Raw genomic sequence first — 20,393 nt, forward strand, 5'->3', positions numbered from 1 at the left:
TTTACTAATATATTTCGTGAGTGCACAGCTAAAGCCACAAAATAGTAGGCACTGACTGCTTTCTCTCGGATTGATTTAGCCATTTGGCCTTTGCTACTAAATAGCTTCTCTTTGTCACCCTACTCTATTGAATTGGATGTTTGGTGGCCCAGGAAGTTTTGCAGGAGTTCTTAGAAGATGTAAACCTCTCCTCTAATCAGGAGCCTTTGGGTGAACCTTGAGGCAGGGAGGAAGCAGACGCATCTAAGGTAGGTGACAGGATTTTAGGACAATTGTACATGTTCAGATTTTTTTATTTGAAAAATCAAATTGAGATGCATAGGAAGTTTCCACATCCCTGAAGAGTGTTTTTATATAGGAAAAAAAAAAATCAAACCTCCAGGCTGATCCTTTGTGGTTCTTGGGAGAATTTACGTGAACTATTTGTTATAGTTGGATTTATGAAGAACATTGACCTCCAAGAGTATTCTTCACAAACTGCCATACTTTGTATCACATCACTGAAGGTTGTTTAGCATCATATTGAACTATTATTGTGAAAGATGTGTGTATTTTATTAATCCAAGAGGGTCTTTCTAACATGCATGTTTAAGACATAGATGATTAATGTCATTGTGTGAAATTTGTAAGTTCTTTGGGTGAGAAATCAGAAAAAAGAAGCTTTTGTTTAATCAATTTGTGATTTAGTACCAGCCGGTCAAGTGAGTTAAAAAAAACTTTGAGTTGCATATTTTACTGTTTTGAATCCTTTTTCTTCCTGTTGGGAAAGCAGTTAACCCCACAGTCTTTCTCCCATGGTAAGTGGCTCGGAGACTTTGATCTTCTCAAGCCAGTTTGCCAGATGCAGCAGGCAGAGCATATGTGAACTTTTGTGTGCCAGTTCCACCTGGCTGATAGGAAACCATAAGTTAATTCTTGTTTGACTTTTATTTCTAGGCATTACAGCCGGAGTTCTGGTGGTGGCCTCTTTCGATGAGCTGCAGAGAAGGGCCTCGGAAGCAAGAGGGAAGATTGTTGTTTATAACCAACCTTACATCAGCTACGCGAAGACAGTGCAGTACCGAGTCCGGGGGGCAGTGGAGGCTGCCAAGGTGGGGGCTTTGGCCTCCCTCATCCGATCAGTGGCTTCCTTCTCCATCTACAGGTTGGTTATCGTGTTTGTTTGAAATCTTCTAAAAAACCAGGATTTTCCACAAAAGAGAAGTCCGTATGGAATAAAAACAAACCATTCAAATGAAAATACTGATTTTTATGGAATTTCCCTTCATTCTATATTTGGTCATTTGTTTGTCATATCTTCTTTGGCCCTGTAAGTGTCCCAGGCATCATTTATGCATTCCTTTAAAACTTTTCCACATCCACAGTGATCCCGTAACATTCCTTATATAACTAATGTATTGTGTATTTTCATTGGAGGGAGAGCTGAGTTCACGTCTGTGTTTCATCAAAGATTCCTAATGACTTCAGAGAAAACCAGACTGTTTTCCATGTTGCTAGAGGAATGAAATAAAAATAGAGTCGTTAACATGATGGGGACCATCTATGGTGCAGCAGAAAGCACTGAAGTGCTAGAAGACCTTGGATATAGACTTGGCTGTGCTCCTCAACAACCGTGTGAACAGCGTTAGTGTTTCTTAAACTCTCTGGGCCTCATAATTCTCTTCTACTGATGAGCAATGATAAAGAATAAATATGAATACCATTAAGATTGAACAAAGTAAACTTATAAAGGTACTTGAGAATCTGTAAAGGTCGGTGTAAATACCTGGCAGTGGTGTTTGAGGACAGTGGAAGACATGCTTTCTTTGTAATCCTGTTTGAGGTGATGCCATTAGTGTTTTCTTTACTTTATTGTTAATCAAATTCTTCCTTTTTCCTTGTTTTATTTTTTGTTAGTGTATATTTGTAACACAGAACAGTGATGTTTTGGGTGAATTGGTACACGTACATAACACGTCTTGTTCATTTCTGATCCCTTCATTTCCCTCTTTTTTCTTTCTCCTCCTCCTAATCCTCTGTTTCTAACAGTCTGCCTAGTTTTCTGTTGTCTCTCCTTAATAAATTAATTAATATTTTATGCTTCTCATATGAGCAAAAACATGTGATATTTAACTTTTTGAGTTTGGCTTTTTTTTTTTTTTTTTTTAGCTTAGTATACTTGTCTCAAGTTCTGTTCATTTTCCTCTAGCATATATTCCTCCTATTTGAATATATATTCAGATTTTCTTTATCAATTCATCTGTTGATAGCCATCTGGGGTGTTTCCAGAGTTTAGTTATTGTGAACTGTGCCCCTATAAACATGGATATGCAAGTAACACTATGACATGGTGTCTTTAATACTTTCAGAAAGATACCCAGGAGAGTTATAGCTGGATCAAATAGTATCCTATTTTTAGTTTTAGTTTTTTGAAGTATATCCATACTGATTGCCTGTAGTGCTTGTACAAGTTTATATTTCCACTAACAATACCAACATTCATTGTTTTTGTGTTCTTGATGACTAAAACAAGACTACAATAAGATGGAATCTCAAAGTTGTTTTGATTTGAATTTTTCTAACTCCTGAAGATGTTGAACATTTTTTCAAACACGTATTGACCACTTGTACTTTTTCTTTTGAGAAGTATCCGTTCAGTTTGCTTGCCAAATTTTTTCCCTTGGGTCATTTGTTTTCAGAGGTTAATTTTTTTAGTTCTTTCTATATATTACTTTTTTCAAATATATTTTATTCATAGATAAAAGAAAGAAAAGAAGAAGAAGAAAAATTACAACAGAATTTTAAAATACATCAATCAGGGTAACAATGATACATACATTGTACATTGTCATCCCCAAATCATTTACTCAGAGACAAGATTTTCACTATATAATAGATATTGGTCCTCTATTAAAAGAGCAGCTAGCAATTTTCCCCTCTTATTGTGTAGGTTGTTTCTTCACTCTGTAGATTTTATTTTTACTGTGCAGAAGATTTTTATTGAGACAATTCCATTTGTTGATTCTTGATATTATTTGCTATGCTATTGGATTTCCACTCAGGAAATCTTTGCCTATGCCTATAGCTTTCAAATGTTTCCTCTATGCTATTGTCCAGCAGTTTCAAACTTTCTGCTTTTATACTGAGGGCTTTGATTCATTTTGCATTGATTTTAGTATAGGGTGAGAGGGATCTAGCTTTACTCTTCTGCCAGTAAATATCTAATGTTTATTAAATAGCACCGTCTGTTAAAGATGTCTTTTCTCCAAAATATGTTTGTTTTTCAAAAATCAAATGGCTATAGAAACATGGGATTGTTTTTGTGTCTTCTCATTATTCTACTCTTGTTTTTGTAACAGTAGTATGCCATTTTTATTACTGAAGTTTTGTAGTATAATTTGAAATTGGGCATTATGATGCTTCTGGCATTGTTCTTTTTTACTCAGGGTTACTTCGGGCACTCTGGTCTTTTCTGATTCCATATGTAATTCAAGATTGTTTTCTAGTTTCATAAAGAATGTTGTGGTATTTTAATAGGGGTTGCATCAAATCTGTGCATTGCTTTTGCTAATATTCTCACAATAGTTCTTCCTATTCATGAATGAGATAGATGTCTTTCCATTTTTCTAATGTCTTCCACAATTTCTTTCTTTGGTGTTTTGTAATTTCATTGTTGAAAAGTACATTGTAAAATACATCAGTTCACTTTTTCACTGTAAAATGCTTCTTTTACCTCCTTGTTTATGTTGATCTCTAAGTCTTTCTTTTTCTTTGAAGCTGTTGTAAATAGAATTATTTTCCTGATTTCTTTCTTGGTAGGTTCATTTTTGGTGTACAGGAATAGTATTGATTTTTCTGCTTTTGTGTCATGTATTTGTCTGTCTTTATAAGAGGTGAACACTTCTTTTTGTGGAAAGCTTTGCTTTGTTTACTAGGCTGGCCTTGAAGTTTTGGACTCAAGTGATTGTCTTGTTTTAGCTTCTCAGGTAGGTGGTAGACCAAAGAGCTTTGTTGAATTTTAGTCCTAGGATGAAATTTTGTACTGCGATGGATAAAATGTCAAAAACAGGACCTGTAGACCTTTGACCTGTTTTAATAGCTATGTGTGGTAACAGTGTGCATTAAGAATACAATATTTTAAAAACATAGATAAAAGAAGCACCATCTTAGTTTTGTAGCTTGGTTCCAAGATTAAAAATATTCAAAAGCCAAAATAACTGCAGATAGGGTTCATTTGTGACTGAAGGCTCAATTTTATTACCTGTTATAAAGAAAAGTTTTGTAAAGACACAGATGTTTGACCTTAACTTGCACACTAAAAAAAGACATAAATAAGGAAGACACCAGCATCTGAGAAACTCACTGTGAGAGGAGTTGTACAAATTTCAGAGAAAGGGAAAGAGACATTTTTCCCTTACAGGGGTAAGATGTCTTCCCAAGGAAGGAAGATGAGGTATATTAAAAACCACTCATCAGGGATTTATGAGAGAATACCTAGTCACTCTGGTGTCACAGTGCTAAAAATAAACTTGCTGGTTTCACACTAGTGAAATCATGATTGGCCCATATTCTTTTGGATGGTTCCGCTTCCCAGGAGAAAAGTCCTGGGATGGCTGCTAACTTCCCAGAATACCTCCGTGACTCCTTGGTATAACACACACACAGCAGGCAGTGGCCATTTGCCATGATTTCACTGGTTATGAGACTTAAATTATGGAGCAAGTCTGTTGCTTTGTGAAACCGCGAGGTTGCCAGAAATCTTTGTTTAAGAACTACTACTCATAAGACTAATAAATTCCCAAATGACTTAATGCCCAGTGATCTGCCAAGGTTCATTGGCACTTTTTTTTCTGGCATAATGAAGACCTCTGAAAACCCAAGCTACAGTCTACACATAGGAATTGTCCAGCATGAGGCTTTAAAATGTTAGCCTTCAAGGTTTGGCGTCAGCAACTTGTAGTGTGTATTAAAGGGACCTTTTAGATCATTATTTCTAGGTCTTAACTGATCATAATTTGTCACCTGTTTATAGCTAACAATATTTCACGGAGTTCTTCATGTTGTGCCTCTGTTCTTTGAACATTTATAAGTGCATAATAACCTTGGCTTACTGTTGGAATCTTTCACGTACGTCATCTTATTTGTTATGACAACCTGAAGGGCCATGCAGACAGGACATTATTTTCTTCATTTTTTATGTAAATAAATAAAAGTTCAGAGAATTAGACACATTAATATTTTTAAGTCTTGCATCCCAAAAAAGAAAAAGTAACATGAAAGATCTCTGTCTCATTGTCCACTTCTGTTATGTTGGGTTTAGAACCAAGTTTCCACCCAGAGCGTTCTGTATTCCTGTCCCCCATTACTCGTCTCTCATTTACTTTGCAGACTGTTTCCTTGTGACTTGTTCCAGTACCGAAATAGAACTTACTAAGGTCACAGATAGGTATGTAATTTTCAAATAAAATGCGTTTCCAGTCCATCCTGTTACTTTGCCTCTCAGAAGCACTTGTGGCTTGTGATTGCTTTTAAATGTTGCTTCTCTTCGAATTCTATGAGTTTTTTGTTTTATTTTTTATTAGTAGTATATGTTTATGAAACATAATAATTACGTTTATCTTGGGTAATTAGTGCATATACGTGCTGCATCTTGATCATTTTTACTGACCTGTCCCCTTTATTTTCTGCTTTGCTCCTTCCCCAGATCCCATCTCCACCCTGCCTGTTTTTCATACTCCTCCCTCTGCCTGGTCTCATCTCTTTTTCTTTCCCTAGGTTTCCCAGTGTATTGTGGCAATTTCCAAACCCGCCTCTCTCTTCCATCCCAGTCTTCAGCTCTAGGCTCATATATCTTTTAGATGTTGCATAGCTATTTCAGCTTAGTTTTTTTAAAAAAATTGAACTCATCCTTTTACCTCTTTTTCCTGTATTTTCTAGCTCAGTAAAAATAACATCTGTCTTCTAAGTCAGGTAGTCCTGGGTTTCACTTTTTCTCTTCCTTGTCCTTCCTCTTGGGTTCTGCTCTGTGTCAGTCCTTTCAGCAAATACATATTGTGCAGCTCCATTTCCCAACATCACCTCACGTTCCAGTTATCAGGATTCACTGAGGCTGTGCCTGGGGACCACGTTTTCCTGGAGTTCCTCGATTCTGCAGATACTCTGTCCTCAGCGTCCTGCAGTCCCTTCCTCACTGTTGTACACTGTCCTTTAAGGTCCGTGTTAAGTGTTTCATCCAAAGACTTAAGCTTCTTTAAAGACTTAAGGGGAGCACTTCCTGAGATCAGGTGAGCTGCCTCTTTCTCATACTCCTAGGTCATCCTGTGTATACCCTGTATCCCAATGTTTGTTTTTTATTTAAAGAGAAAAAAAGAAAGGACATAAAAAAACAAAGCAGTAAAAGGGTACAAATAATGCAGTATTTCAAGAAAAAAATATACAGTAAGAAATCACCAGTTAATAGGTTACATATAATCTTCCTAGAAACAGTTGTCCAAATTAAAAAATTAAAGCATATAAAGTGGACATCCATACAGTGAAATTGGGGGCTGGGGATTTAGCTCAGCAGCATAAGCACCTGCCTTGCAAGCAGGCAGTCATGAGTTCGATCCCTGGTACTGATAAAAAATGAAAAAAAAATCATACAGTGAAATTGGAGACAGTTCCGTTCAATGATCCAACAAAAGCTCAGTAATATGGTTTTCCATCCTACACACTCAAACGTACCTGCGGTTATATCCCTTAGTCCACCTTCCTTTCCTCTCTTTTTTACGATAATAATTAGACTCTTTGGGTTTTATTACTCCCACGGTTCTTACTACTTTTTTTTGAAGAGAATAAAACCAAATGTGACTAAGCAAAACAGAGTCAGTTAGAACAGAAGGGTGGGCATAGCACATGATATAAAAATAGAATACCAGGTGATCAAAAGTGGTTACCATTGTGCCTCTTGCTATTTTTAAATTGAGTTGTCTGTATCATCAGGTATAATAGAATTGATCAAAACAGTACAGAACAAGACCAATAAAACCTACATTGAAGACCTTGCAGGACTTCAAAAAAAAGGATAATAGTCAAACCATAATGGGCATCATAGTATATCTTATTGCCTTCAAAGTGGTTGCCTATACCCTCAAACTTGATACTATCAAACAAAATAGAATATAGAATGATCAGACAGAACAAGATGGGGAGCGCAATACTGGAGTTCAAATCAGGTTAATAGGAAAACCAAGAAAGTTACTATAATATGTCCCGCTATTTTTAATTTAGTTTTCCCTTAATTAAAAAAATGAGAGAAAATAGATTAATTTAAAAAGGGGGGGGGGAGATTGAGATAAGAGAGGACATGGTAACAGAACAACACAGGGCAGAACTGAACCATTCAAGCATCATTGTGTTTCACCACCAGATAATCCAACATAATACTAGTCACCATAGTGCCGCTTTCCTTGAATTATTTGAGTGTAAATTTGTATGCTATAACATCAAGCATATCAAGACAGTGTGAAGCCATTCAAGAGAATGCAAGAATTACAGGGTATTTAGAACCAGCTAATAGAAAATGAACAATGGTTTCTTTATTATCTCTTTGCCTATAAAGAATTTTGGTTATACTATAGCATAGAGTGAAATATAGTAAGATACAACATGTCAAAACCAGTGGAAACAGATGTACCACAGCTTGATGGGACTTCAAAACAAGATGATATTAAATCAGCACTAGCTTTTATGTTGTGTTGTATTCTTCAAAATAGCTACTATTTTGTACTATTTGTACTATTATAGATAACTAAAATTGAACAACCCAGGTTAAAACCATTGTGGTTAATGAGTGAAAACATTATATGGCTTCAAACCAATATGATTGGGAATCATGATTACCACATACTTTTATGTATTCTTATCATTTCTTACACTAGGGAAACTATTCGGTATTTATACATGTGAGTTTGATTTATTTCACTTATGAGTATGGTCTCAAGCTGCATCCATTTATTTATAAATGTCTCAATGTGATCATTCTTTATCGCTGAGTAGTACTCCATTGTATAAAAATACCACAGCTTTTTTATCCATTCTTCAGTTGATGGACACTTAGGTTGTTTCCAAGATCTGGCTATTACAAATTGTGCTGCTATAAACATGGGTGCACATATATCACTGTGGTATGATGCTTTCAGTTCTTCTGGAAATATGCCTACAAGTGGTATAGCTGGGTCAAATCGGGCTTCCAGTCCCAGTTTTCTGAGAAATCTCCAGACTGACCTCCACAAAGGTTGCACTAGTCTACACTCCCACCAACAGTGCAGGAGAGTTCCTTTTTCCCCACAGCCTCTCCAGCATTTGTTGTTGGTGGTTTTCTTGATCTTGGCCGTTCTTTCAGGAGTGAGATGAAATATCAGTGTGGTTTCAGTTTGCATTTCTCTAATGACTAATGATGATAAACATTTTTTCATATATTTATTTGCCGTTTGTATTTCTTCATCAGAGAATTGTTTATTCATCTCAGATGTCCACTTTTGGATTGGGTCTTTGAATTTTGGGGGTCTGATTTTTTTTAATTCTTTATATGTTTTAGACAGAAGTCCTTTGTCTGAGGGGCAGTTGACTAAGATTTTTTACCAGTTTGTGGGTTTTCTTTTCACTATGCTGGAGATTTCTTTTGACGTGCAGAAACTTTTTAATAAGAGGTGATCTCAGTTACTGATTCTGGGAAGTATTTCCCGTGTGGTTTGAGTCCTATTCATGAATTCTCTACCTACTCCTATATCTTCAAGGTTTTTACCCAATTTGTCTTCTAATAGATTTAGTGTTTCTGTTTTAATATTTAGATTTTTGATCCATTTAGATTTTATTTTAGTACATGGTGATAGACATGGGTCTAGTTTTAGTTTTCAGCATATGGAGAGCCAGTTTTTCCAGCACCATTTATTAAAGAGACTGTCGTTCTCCCATTTATTAAAGAGACTGTCGTTCACTGTTGTGAACCTGCTTGGCCCCTTTATTGAAGATAAGGTGGTTGAGTATGTTTGTAGTTGTGGTTGTATCTTTTAATCTATTCCATTGATCTTCAGCTCTGTTTTGGTTCCAGTACCATGTTGATTTTACTACAGTTGCTTTGTAGTATAACTTCAAGTCAGGGATTGTGATACCTCCTGCCTTGCCTTTGCTGCTTAGAACTGTCCTTGCTATTCTAGGTCTCTTCTCACTCCAGATCAAGTTTAGGAGTGATTTCTCAAGTTCTGTGAGGTATATTGATGGTAATTTTTTCGGGATTGCATTGAATCTGTATAAAAGTTTTGGGAGAATGGCCATTTTCACAATATTTATTCTCCCTATCCATGAACAAGGGATGTCTTTCCATTTTCTGAGATCATCTTCAATTTCATTTTTCAGTGTATTATAATTTTCCTTGTAGAGGTCTTTCTCTTCTTTCGTGAGAGTAATTCCTAGATACTTCATTTTTTTGGTTGCTAGTGTGAAGGATGTGGCTTCTGTTATTTCTCTCTCTGTGACTTTGTTGTTAGTGTGTAGGAATGCTATTGATTTTTGAGTATTGATTTTATATCCAGCTACATTACTGAATTTATTTATTATATCTAGCAGTCTTTCAATGGAGTTTTGGGGGATCTTCTATATAGAGTATCATGTCATCTGCAAATACTGATAGCTTAACTTCTTTTCCTATCTTTACGCCTTTTATTTCTCTCTCTTTTCTAATTGCTCTGGCTAGTATTTCCAGCACTATATTAAATAGGAGCAGTGATAAGGAACATCCTTGTCTTGTGCCTGATTTTAAAGTAAAGGCCTTCAATTTTTGGCCATTTAGTACGATATTGGCTGTTGGTTTGTCATAGACGGCCTTTATTATATTGAGGTAAAGACCATCTATTCCAATTTTCTGCAAGGTTCTTATCATGAATGAATGTTGGACCTTATCAAAAGCTTTTTCTGCATGTATAGAAATGATCATGTGATTCTTACTTTTGGCTTTATTGATATGGTGGATTACGTTTATTGATTTACATATGTTGAACCATCCCTGCATGCCTGGGATGAATCCCACCTGGTCGTAGTGTAAGATCTTCTTGATGATTTGCTGCATCTTATTTGCCAATATTTTATTGAGGATTTTTGCATCTGTGTTCATTAGGGAGATTGGTCTGTAGTTCTCTTTTTCAGTTGGGTCCTTTTCAGGTGTTGGTACTAGAGTAATATTTGCTTCTAGGAACAATTTAGGAAGGATTGCTTCCCTTTCAATTTCATTGAAGAGTTTGAGGAGTGTTGGCATTAGGTCTTCTTTGTATTTCTTGTAGATTTCTGCAGTGAATCCGTCTGGGCCTGGGCTCTTCTTTGTAGGTAAGGATTTAATTACATTTTCGATTTAATTAATAGAAATTGGGTTATTCAGTAGTTCTACATCTTCATGACCTAGCTTTGGTACTTCGTATGCTTCTAGGAATCTGTCCATTTCCTCTGTGTTATCAAACCTTTGAGAGTAGAGGTTTTTGAAATAAGTGTTGATGATTTTCTGTATTTCTATAGGGTCTGTAGTGATTTCTCCTCTTTCATTCCTTATTGCATGAATTAGAGCTTTTTCTTCCCTTTTTAAAATAAGGTTAGCTAGGGGCTTATCGATTTTATTTATTCTTTCAAAGAACCAACTTTTTGATTCATTGATTCTTTGTATTGTTTTCTTAGTCTCTATTGTGTTGATTTCTGCTCTGATTTTTATAATTTCCTCTCTTCTTTTGGCTTTGGGCTTGACTTGCTCTTCTTTTTCTAGCTGTTTGAGGTGTAGCATCAGGTTATTTATTTGTATTCGTTCTGTTTTCCTGATGTGGGAACTCAGTGCAATAAATTTTCGAGACGGCTTTCATTGCATCCCACAGATTCTGCTAAGTTGTATTTGTGTTTTCATTTTCTTTTAGGTAGTGTTTAATTTCTTCTTTGATTTCCTTTGTGACCCACTGATTACTCAAGAGTGTGTTATTCAGTTTCCATGTGTTTGTGAGAATTTTGTAGTATCTTTTATCATTAATTTCTAATTTCATAGCGCTATGGTCCAAAAGCATGCAAGGGCTGATTTTAACCCTTTTGCATTTATTTAGATATGTTTTGTGAATTAATATATGGTCAACTTTAGAAAATGCCCCATGCACTGCTGAGAAGAATGTGTATTCTGTTGTTGTTGGGTGGAATACTCTGTATATGTCTATTAAGTGTATTTGTTTACAGGTGCGATTCAGTTCTTTTATTTCTTTGCTGATTTTCTGTCTGGTTGATCTGTCCATTGGTGTCAATGGTGTGTTAGGATCTCCTGTTAGAACTGTGTCACTGTTAACTTGGGTTTTCATTTCTGTTAGTACTTGTTTTATATAACTGGGTGCTCTGGAATTTGGTGCATATATATTTAAGATAGTTATCTCTTCCTCTTAGAGTTTTCCCCTAACCAGTATGTAGTGACCTTCTTTATCCCTTCTGATCATTATTGGCTTGAAGTTCACATTGTCTGCAAATAGAATAGCTACCCCCGCTTTTTTTTGGGTTCCTGTTGCAGGAAGTATTGTTTTCCATCCTTTGACTTCCAGTCTGTGGGTATCCTTTTGGGTTAGATGGGTTTCTTGTAGACAACATATGGTTGGATTTTGTTTCTTGATCCATTCTGCCAGTCTGTTTCTTTTAATTGGTGCATTGAGACCATTTACATTAATGGTTATAACTGTTATATATTGGTTTATTGTTGACATGTTATCTTTCTGCTGTTGCATCTTTATCTTTCAGTTCTGTTTAATTGTCTGCTTTGTTTAGTGGCTTTTTCTTAAATGTATCTAGGCTGTCTTTCAGTATTCTTTGCAGGGTTGGCTTGGTGGTGATGTAGTTTTTCAGCTGTTCTTTGTCATGGAAGTATCGTATTTCTCTATCCATTTTGAAGGACAGTTTTGCAGGGTATATCAGTCTAGGTTGGAAATCATTTTCCTTTAGGATCTGAAATACTTCACTCCATGCTCTTCTTGACTTTATTGTTTGTGCTGAGAAGTCTGCTCTGATTCTGATAGGTTTTCCTTTATAGGTGATCTGTCTTTCCTTTCTGACAGCTTTTAATATTCTATTCTTTGTTCAATTTCTTGGATGGCCATTATTATGTGTCTGGGTGTAGTTTTATTTTGGTTATGGCTATTTGGAGTTCTATATGCTTCATTGATCTTGATATCAGTTTCCAATCTCATGTTTGGGAAATTTTCAGCTATTGCTTCTCTAAATATCCTCTTGACATCCTTTATGTTGTTCCCTTCTTTTTCATTTATCCCTATTAACCTTATGTTGTTCCTCTTTGTGTCATCTTGCAGGTGTTGAATTATTATTTCCTGATTTCTTATTATTTTTAAAAGATCTTTCCTTTCCTGTTCACTGGCTGCAATCTTGTCTTCGAGGTGTGAAATTCTATCTTTACATTCATTGAGGCGGTTTTTACAGCTTTTGATGGAGTTTTTGATTTCCTGTATATCTCTTTGCATCTGCTTTATATATTGTTTGTTTCTTATATTGTTCATCCAGGGATTCTATCTTTTTGTTTATCTCCTCCCATTTTTTAACTGTGTCTTCTTTAGATATGTTCAGCATCTCCTTCATTTCTTTTATCATTTCTTCTTTTACCTGAAAGATTATTTCTAGTTTTTATCCCTTTAAGGCTTCCCAGAGTTGCTTCTTTACTTCAGTTACTATTATTTCAGGTATTTCAGTTATGTGGCATGTATTTTCTTCTATGCACATGGCTCCTAGGCTTTCTTGGGATGGGCTGGATGTTTGAGACTGCATTTTGGTCTTTCGTTTTGTCAATTTCCTATATTTTCAAGCTTCAAGTGTTGTTCCAAGTGAGGGAGAGAGGTCAGCCAGGCTGGAACGAATTCCCTACCCACTCCTTACTCACTGATCTCGACGGGAAGTCCGGGCCTGGTCCCCAGGTGAAGAAGACAGTTCCGGGCCTCTGCTGTGTATCCCAATATTTTGGAGGCAGTTTTGGCTCATGCTTTGGTAGGGTCAGTTAACTGATGTAACAAGTTTATATCTCAGTCAGCACAGAGTCTCTTTCTTGTTCAACAGTCTCAGGGGAAGGCACAGCAGGTAGCAGTCTTTGTGCTCCTTTCATCCTTGTGGTTTTTCACTTTTGAAATCTCAGGGTCCTTAGCCATCCAGGTAGGAAAGAGGAGCCAGGAAGAGCAAGTTGAAAATCGAGTGAGAGGGTTTTTTACTTCTTTTAGATTTTACTGGCCAGAATGCTGTTACGTGGAGGCTGGGAGATTTTATTTTTATTTTCTAGATGAAAACAACCTGAGTTTGTTAAAACAACAACAACAACAACAAAAAACCAAAACAAAACAAAAAAAAAATGGTGCAGTTTCCTTCCCTCAACTGTTTGCCTATACTTTAGACCATTTGTTCCTACATATTTTTTTTCCTAGAGATGTCCTTTGAAGGACTAAACTTATCTGAATCTGTATAGTGAATCATCGCAGAGGAGGATGATTAACCAAGTGATCCAGTTCCTAATGATCGCTGAACAATCTGTAACTTCTATTTAGTAAGCTTGATCTTTTAAGGTACTTTGTCTGTATTTGAAAACAAATCCAGATGCCCAATATATATTTCTTGCAAAACACAAGCAATTGTTGAATTGCTGATTAAAGAAGTAGCTTCTTCTCTCTGGCAAGCTTTTTACCTTTTTGCTCTGTGGGAACAGTTACTATTGGATTCTGTCTAGGAATATTGTAAAAGTCAGCAACACTAGAGAACAGAATGTATTTTTGTAATTTGTTGCTGTTTGCCTTCAAAACTAGAAATCCTAGGGGCCAGTTTGATCTGATACCCTTCCGTGAATCAAATATCGTCTGTCATTTTGCAAGTGCTGTAGCCACATGGTTACACCACAGAGGTCCTCCAGGGAAAGCCCATTATTGTTGCCAGCAGCCTCTTCAGGCTATGATTGTTATTTCTCAGAACTGCCATTAATAGTATTTTTGTGCTCAAACTTACTTCAAAGAGAAAACTTTTCTTTATTGATGCTTTAATAATGGCGTGACCTTTTATTTACCATTGAGCCTCAACTCATTGAAGCTTTTTCAGTTTTTTAGAATGTAAAATGCCACTTGCTTTTGTAATGGGGGAATATTTTAAGAATAAATGTGATTCATTACAGACTTAAATCCTACAAAGGGACGCTTTTTTATGGAAACATTTGTCTTGCATTATTTCTCATGTTTTTTAGTAAATATTTACTGAGAGCTTACTAGTTGTTCAGAAGTTTCTAGCTACTGGGGTTACTATGACGAGTTAGGCATGTAGATTTTTTCTTCAGAAATATTCTTCCTTGGTATAAAGAAAGGTGCAAACTTAAAACATAGGTTATTAGTGTTTACATTTTATATGCAGTGCTAAATGCATGATTAGGGGAAAGGGATTAAGGACAGAAACGACCATGTACTAAGCACCTACTTCATACTATGCTTCTTTAAAGACTTAAATCATTTGTTTTATTAATTCATTATGCACTTCAGTAAAAGTAAACATTGGTAACTCCTTTTTATAGGTTCAAAATGGTTAAATGGCTTATCAAGCTGCGCAGCCAATGAAAAAACAAGAATTCAAACTCAGGGTCTCTTGCTGTGAATTCCATGTTTCTTTTTGCACCAAAGGACCTGGTGAGCTAATGCTGTAGGGGTCTGGAGGAGATGTCAGAAGTGTAAGTGGGTCTTGTTTCTGGGAGGACGTGGATTTTTGGACATGATCAGGTAGAACTAGAAAGACATGCCAGCTAAGATCAGGGCAAGAAGGTCATGGCGCATGATGTATTGGGCTCATACATGACAGGCCACTTTGTCTGGAGCCAGGTTCCAGAGGGAATCAGAGAAATGTAATGGTGGGGCAAGTGGAAGTGACTAGAGTTGAAGAATGCAGAATACCAGATTAGGGAGTTATATGTTTCACATGGCAGGAAGGGAGAGCCACTGAATGTGGTAGCACAATTTTGGAGCAGTGGTTTTCTAAATGTGGTTACTAGAACAGGACCGGCAACTTGGTTTGGGGAGCTGTTGAAAGAGGCAGCCTTCAGGCCCTACTCCAGGCGCACCAAGGCAGAAAGGCTGGGGGTGGGGCCAGCAAGCTGTGACCTGTGGAGGCCTTCAGGTGATTTTGATGCACATTAGTTTAAGCCTACAGTATAGAAAGTCAGTCCATATATTTGCACAGCATGCATGGAAGAAGGAAAGCTAGGAGATTCCTCTGCTTGTGCAGAGGTGCAGTGATGAGGGACACACATGATGGCACTGAGAATGCAGAAAGGGAGCAGGAGGGAGGGATATTACGAAAGAAATCAGAACTCGAGGACTGCTTAGGTTTGAAGGGAACAGAAGATGAATCACAGTTGACAGGCAAGGATCAAAAATTCATGGGATGAATCTGTATTCATTTCAAGTCAATATTTTTTAAAATCACATTTGAATAATAATAGGGGCTTGTGAGTTTTAGAGAAAAGTCATTTTTGGTGACGTATCTGGTGTAGGATAAACTTTAGCCACTGCGTCCTTTTTGTTGATGAGGTATGCCCTCTCTAGTCTGCCCCAGGTCCCCTTGGCCTCTTTTTCTTATTTTCCTCTTTTGCCTTTTCTGGATGGGTGCTGCAGGCATTTGAATTCTGTTCTAAGGATTCCATCTGGGGGCTGCAGGATAAGAAATACGGTGCTTGGCGGAGGGAGGTGGTATAGAGGGAACTACAACCAGTTTGCTTGTTAGATATTTTGAGTTCGAGGTTACTATAAGAGAGTCTTATTAATCTGCTCTTTATGTTTTGTAAGAAAAACAGTTCATCATTTCCATCTGTGTTATCTATGTCTTAGTTCACTCATGGCAATTTAAAATCCTCGTCTGGCTTCCTCGCAATGCAGGCTAGCTTGAGACTTCTTTCTCCAGCTTTCCTAGCATGAGAGCTCAAGAATGCAAAATAATTTTTACATTAGCCCAAGTAAAATGTAATTCACAAATAACTCCACTGAGGCCAAATTGTCTGTAGTACTCTCATTGCCAAGTGTGCATTTTTCCTAGTTATTTTCTCCACTGCCCCAGATAATTAAACAGACTAAGTTTTAATCAGTGTAGGAGGCAAAGGGTCTCCCCTTACTGTGAAATGTGTATTCCTGTAAGAATTCACTGAAGTGGGAATGCACTGTTTGGAGAACTTGGCTGTGTAAATATTCCTGGCTTACATTTTGCATCCCTGGGCCTTTGGTGGTAGAAAACAGTGGCGAGAAGAAGAAAGTACAGCAATCAGTTTGGCGCTGACGAAGAGCTGATGAAACATTCAGCTGGGGAGAGAGAGGAGCGAACCCAGGTGATGTTTACGGAGCATCAGCGCCGCAGAAAGCTGTACCATCTGGCAAGCGAGATGGGAAAAGTCTAAAATCAATTTCTATAATGATACTTAATTAATACAGAGTCGATAAATGACATAATTGTAGCACTGGTTGGGCTACATCGCAGAGTTAAATAGCTTCAAAGAGGGTGCTGATTAAAGCCATTACAATTTATAAAACATTCTTCATTTTAAGAAAGCATCTTGATGAGATTCCACATGAGCATTTTGTAATCAGAGGGCCAGCTTAATACATTCAGAGCAGAGGTGAAATGTCTTAAGAGGTCTATTTTGGATGAATTTTGAAAAGTCAGTTTTTCCTGGGGAGCAAAATTCTTGCCCTCTTCCTTTTGTTTTTTAATGGGAAAAAATAATGCTGCATACTTCACATTCAGGTGGTCTTGGGTTTTTGATGTCTTGGTGTTTTAGTGCTTCAGTGTGACCTTAGAATAATTAGCTATCAACCTTGATTTAAATTATTTTGAAATATTGTTGCAGTGTGTGTGTGTGTGTGTGTGTGTGTGTGTGTGCAGTGCAGGGAATCTGCGCTACTGGTGAAAACAAGGAAAATACCACTTTGACCTAAAAGAAGATGCAACAACTGGGCCAAGCAGGATAAGTAGGCTCCTTCCCTCCCTTGTTTTTTTTTTTTTTTCTTCATTGACTCTGAGGCTCCCAACACACGCACAGTAACCACGCAGCATGCTGGTTCTCACTGTTTATGCAGGGGGAGGCCACGCACTCCCTCGGGGAGAAGCCAGAGACCATCCATGTTGAGTTCTGCATTTTTCCTTCTCATTATCTTTTTCTTTCCTCCCCACTCTAGTTTTTGAAAAGCAGATTTGTATGTGTGTGTGGAAGGCCTTTGTTAGAAATTCCAAAATGTTCTCTAATCTCTGCACTCTTGTCGTTGCTTCAGGTTGGGTGACAGGCTGACTGCTTCTTAGTGGAGTGAACCGGGCAATGCAGTGCCCAGGTCTGTGTTCAGCCACTTGCCATCTATGTGACAGTGGCAAAGTGTATAACTTCTCTGGGTTTCAGATCAATTTATAAAATGGGAGACATGGCCAAACCTTTTCCCCTAAGTTTTCTGGCTATTAATGAGATAATATTATACCTGGTGCCTAGTAAGATTTAAGTGCATGTAAAAGTCCTATTAGTGTATTTTGATAACTGAGGGCTGGATATCATTATTCAATGAAAGAAGAAGAAAAGGAAGGGAGAAAAGACAGAAGTCACTATTACAATTGGTGGATCATAGTTGCAGTTATCTGGTTCAGGAACAAACCCTTAATATCATTCTGCTATACAGATTTCACTCACTGTCCCCCCCCGCCCACTCTGGTTTATCCAAACTCTGTTGGAGATCTGGGTTTACTTGTCTGCCTTCCTCTCCTCTCTAAATTGGCAGGCCTGTGTGTTGTGTTCCTCCAGGTATTTGCAGGGCTGTGTTCAATGCTTGGCATTCAGCAGTGCTGAATGATGAAATCACATCCAAAGCAGCCTATCCTGGTTGCTACTGTGTAAATTCAAGGTGCCACCATTTCACATTCACAGACACTGAATAATCATATAGATGAGGTGACTCACCTTTCAAATTGCTATTTATCAGAAATAGAATCTTTGGGATCCGAGAGCAGACTATATGGTTATGTAAATTTTGGTAAAGTATTGCAAATTGCTTATTACTATGGTGCTTTGTGAGGCTGCTGTAATTAATGGTCTGTTTGCATTTCTCGTATAGACTGTCATTTTTCATCTGCTTATAACCTTGGTATAATAATTTATTCTTGGTGGTTGCCATATTTTGCATTCATAATTTTAAAGCATATATAAATGTTCATCTTCTGTTTTCCAACTTTCTTGTTACTTAAAGCAGCAGCTTAAGACTCACATGACCGTGGCATATTTTTCTGAGTCTCTAGTGGTAAGAAGAAATTAATGCATTTTGAATTTGGGTTTCAGGATTATGAGAATATTGTTTGCTTATGCAGCGCCCTTTGAAAAATGTCTGGTGTAGCATATGAAATGAAAATATTCTGAGTAATTTTAAGCCAATCTTTACTATTGCATATGCTTTTGCTTTTTTTCTCTTCCCTTCATCATGTTAAAGATGACTGTTTAAATATTTTTTTTAATCCATGTATTACTTAATCATTTGGTTTCTTTAGTTCCCTGGAGAAGGCATCAACCACGAGGCACTGTCAGGGAGGTTTGGACATCAACAGAGGTGGAAAAACAGAGAACGCTATTTGGAATCAGGCGCCTGGATTCTAGCGCTGTTCCTACCACTTAACTCCTGTGTAGCCTGAGACATGTTGCCCAGTCACTCTGAGCCTGTTTTCTCCTCAGCCAGCGGTGTGGGGAGAACACCATCGACCTTACAGAATTGTTGAGAGAATTAATTGAGATCAAACACCTGACAGGGAAGCTGACACACTGGAAACAGTCAGTGAGTTGTAACTGACACTTTGTCCCAATCATGGTGACTACATTACTATTATCGTCAGATAATGAAAAGACTAAGTGGGTGGGCTGACATGGGTGACTCATAAAAAGCACCTAGAGAGCGCCACTCAGTGTGAGGTCTAGAGGTCTGGGTTCTGTGTATGCCCAACTTCAGGAACCCATTCTCCTCAGCCTCCCTTCATCTTTGGCCTAAAATGGCAACAGTGCTTTGTCTTCCCCACCCTCTCTGACATCACATTGAATGCTTGATGCTGTTCTTACATGCTGCACTAAAGATGTGGCCACTGCAATCAGTGGCCAGCTGACCAAGATGCAGCAAATGGCCTACTGCTTTCTACCCCAGGGCCTTTGTGCTCACTCTCTGTCTGGAATGCTCTTTCCCCAAGTTTTTACATGTCTGACTTCCTCAGATCTTAGTTGTACGGTTCTTTACCAGGCCTTTCCTGATTCCATCCCCAGAAGTGCTATCCCTTGCATTTTCTTACCTAGTCCTCCTCCGTTCGCTCAGTGTCCTGGGACCATTGGGAATTCTGTTATTATTTATTTATATTTTAAAGAGGTAAGAAGAAAGAAGTATATTTGAAAGAAAGAAAGAAAGAAAGAAGAAAGAAAGAGAGAAAGAGAAACATAACAATGAAGCTGAGTTCAAAATAGGTTAGGGGACCATTACAACAGTTGATACATAATGTATTGTCTTTGTAGTTGTTATTCAGAATATGACATAAAAGCATGATATCTTGTCCCAACATTACTAGCACAAAACATTCTTTTGAAGGAACTAAAAGAAGCTATCTTATCTATCTTGTGTATACATGTATGTTTTCCTTTTCCTTTCCCCCATCACAGTTTGTCTTTTTTTTAAAGTTTTTTTCCCAATTTGCAATATCTATTGTACAGTTAAATCCTATTTTATTGTTAATTGTTTTTACACTAGTGAGACATCATGATGTTTGCACATACTAGATTAATTTTGCTTTTGAGTATGGTCTCAGGTTGTATCCATTTACCTATAAAAGTTAATCTTTAATTTATCTTTCTTTATGGCTGACTAGAACTCCATTATATAAAAAAACACGTCTTTTTTATGCATTCCTTGGTTGTTTGGGCATCTGGATTGTTTCAAAGATTTAGCTTTACAAATTGTGTTGCTATAAATATGAATACACATACATCACTGAGGTAAGATATTTTTAATTCTTCTGGGAAGATACCCAGAAGGGTGATAACTGGTTCAAATGGAATTTCTATTCCTAGATTTTAAAGAAATATCTGCACTGATTTCTACAGTGGTTGCACTAGTCTACATTCCCACCAACAGTGTAGAAGGGTTGCTTTTTTCCCCCACAGCTCCTCCAGTATTTGTTGTCAGTTGTTTTTTGGTGATAGCTATTCTTTCTGGGATGAGACGTAATCTCAGTGTTGATTTAATTTGCATCTCTAGAATGACCAATGAAGTTGAACAATTTATCTGTTTTTATTTTATTTATTTTATCTTTTAAATTATTTTAAAGAGTATAAAACAAAAGTGACCAGAACACAG

General features: G+C 37.2%; 1 protein-coding gene across 2 annotated transcripts in view; it reads left to right on the forward strand.

Moving 5' to 3' along the window:
- The window catches only part of Cpq (carboxypeptidase Q), a 360,271-nt gene that overhangs the window by 46,221 nt on the left and 293,657 nt on the right, over nucleotides 1-20,393 (forward strand). For both annotated transcript variants that reach the window (XM_003479901.5, XM_063257593.1), the window contains exon 2: nucleotides 937-1,144. In XM_003479901.5, coding sequence (XP_003479949.1) covers nucleotides 937-1,144 — 208 coding nt within the window. The remainder of the gene's footprint in view (nucleotides 1-936; nucleotides 1,145-20,393) is intronic.

Source organism: Cavia porcellus, unplaced genomic scaffold, assembly GCF_034190915.1.
Source record: "Cavia porcellus strain 051 isolate PalLab524CR breed Dunkin Hartley unplaced genomic scaffold, mCavPor4.1 scaffold_10, whole genome shotgun sequence".
In the NCBI taxonomy this organism is placed as follows: domain Eukaryota; kingdom Metazoa; phylum Chordata; class Mammalia; order Rodentia; family Caviidae; genus Cavia; species Cavia porcellus.